This window comes from Apis dorsata, unplaced genomic scaffold (assembly GCF_000469605.1).
Source record: "Apis dorsata unplaced genomic scaffold, Apis dorsata 1.3 scaffold_683, whole genome shotgun sequence".
Taxonomy (NCBI): domain Eukaryota; kingdom Metazoa; phylum Arthropoda; class Insecta; order Hymenoptera; family Apidae; genus Apis; species Apis dorsata.
In genome coordinates this window covers 674,372-675,421 of record NW_006263864.1, presented here as the reverse complement: position 1 = coordinate 675,421, position 1,050 = coordinate 674,372, and the positions used below count along the sequence as shown (strand labels likewise).

The 1,050-nt window shown below is 13.0% G+C and overlaps 1 protein-coding gene across 1 annotated transcript in view; it reads right to left on the bottom strand.

The window, feature by feature from the left end:
• LOC102674003 (retinol dehydrogenase 12-like) overlaps positions 1-731 on the bottom strand; it is a 2,504-nt gene extending 1,773 nt beyond the window's left edge. Inside the window, exons 1-2 of the mRNA XM_031513599.1 lie at positions 421-731; positions 2-11 (exon numbers count right to left, since the gene is read on the bottom strand). Coding sequence (XP_031369459.1) covers positions 2-11; positions 421-586 — 176 coding nt within the window. The 5' untranslated portion in view covers positions 587-731. The remainder of the gene's footprint in view (position 1; positions 12-420) is intronic.
• Between the last annotated feature and the right edge of the window lie 319 nt (positions 732-1,050).

The window sequence follows — 1,050 nt, the reverse complement described above, 5'->3', positions numbered from 1 at the left end:
AGGTAAATAATCTTAAAAAAATATTTAAAAGATATATAAAATTTTTATATATTATATTTTTTACATTTTTATAATGAATATATATATATGTAAAAAAATATAATTTTTATTTGTTAAAAATATTTGTCAAAATATTATCACTTATCAATTTTTAATTAAATTGATTAAATTTAATTAAATTTAATTTATCAATATAATTGATTTAATTTATTAACTCAAATATTTTTATTTATTATTTTAATTTTCATCATTTGAAAATTTTTTTAATATATAAAATTTCTTATAAAAATAGAAAAGAATCGATTTTAGTTACATATATTATTTTCAAAATAAAAAAAAAAAGAATATAAAGAATATAAAATATTTTATAGATATAGTATAATAAATGTATCATATATATTCATTATCTTCAATACTTACCATTCTTATTATTTTTTATATTTATCCAATTATTTATAAATTCTTTAGTAACTAATAATAAATATTTTATTTCACAAACAAAACTTTCGATTAGAAGAGGCTTTTGTCGTAGATTATAGTAAATCAAACTTAAAATTATCATACAGATTGAACTAGTGAATAGCATTTTGTTAAATTTATCTCTTTTAATTTTAAAAATTTTAATTTTTTTTCTCAAAATAAACTATTATTCTAAACTAATGAATGTAACTAAAGAATTGGCTTAAATTTATATATAATACTTTATAATATAATATAATAATACTTTACACCTTTTATATATACTTTTCTATCTATTTTTATATACTACAAATTTTAATACCGTTATTTCATAATGTTTATAATGTGCTGAATTATAATATACACATTTTATTTATTTATTAAAAATATTTTTTAAGATATTTTAAATTATTATTTTTAATTTTATATTTATAAGAGAAATAAAAATTAATTTAAGTATCGTTATTCATATTAAGTATCATTATTAATTTTGGTTAAATGATTTTAAATGTTTTATGTAACATGATTGTATAATAACTATTATAATACGTACAAAAATTTGTTTCACATATTATCTTTAACTTTTTACAT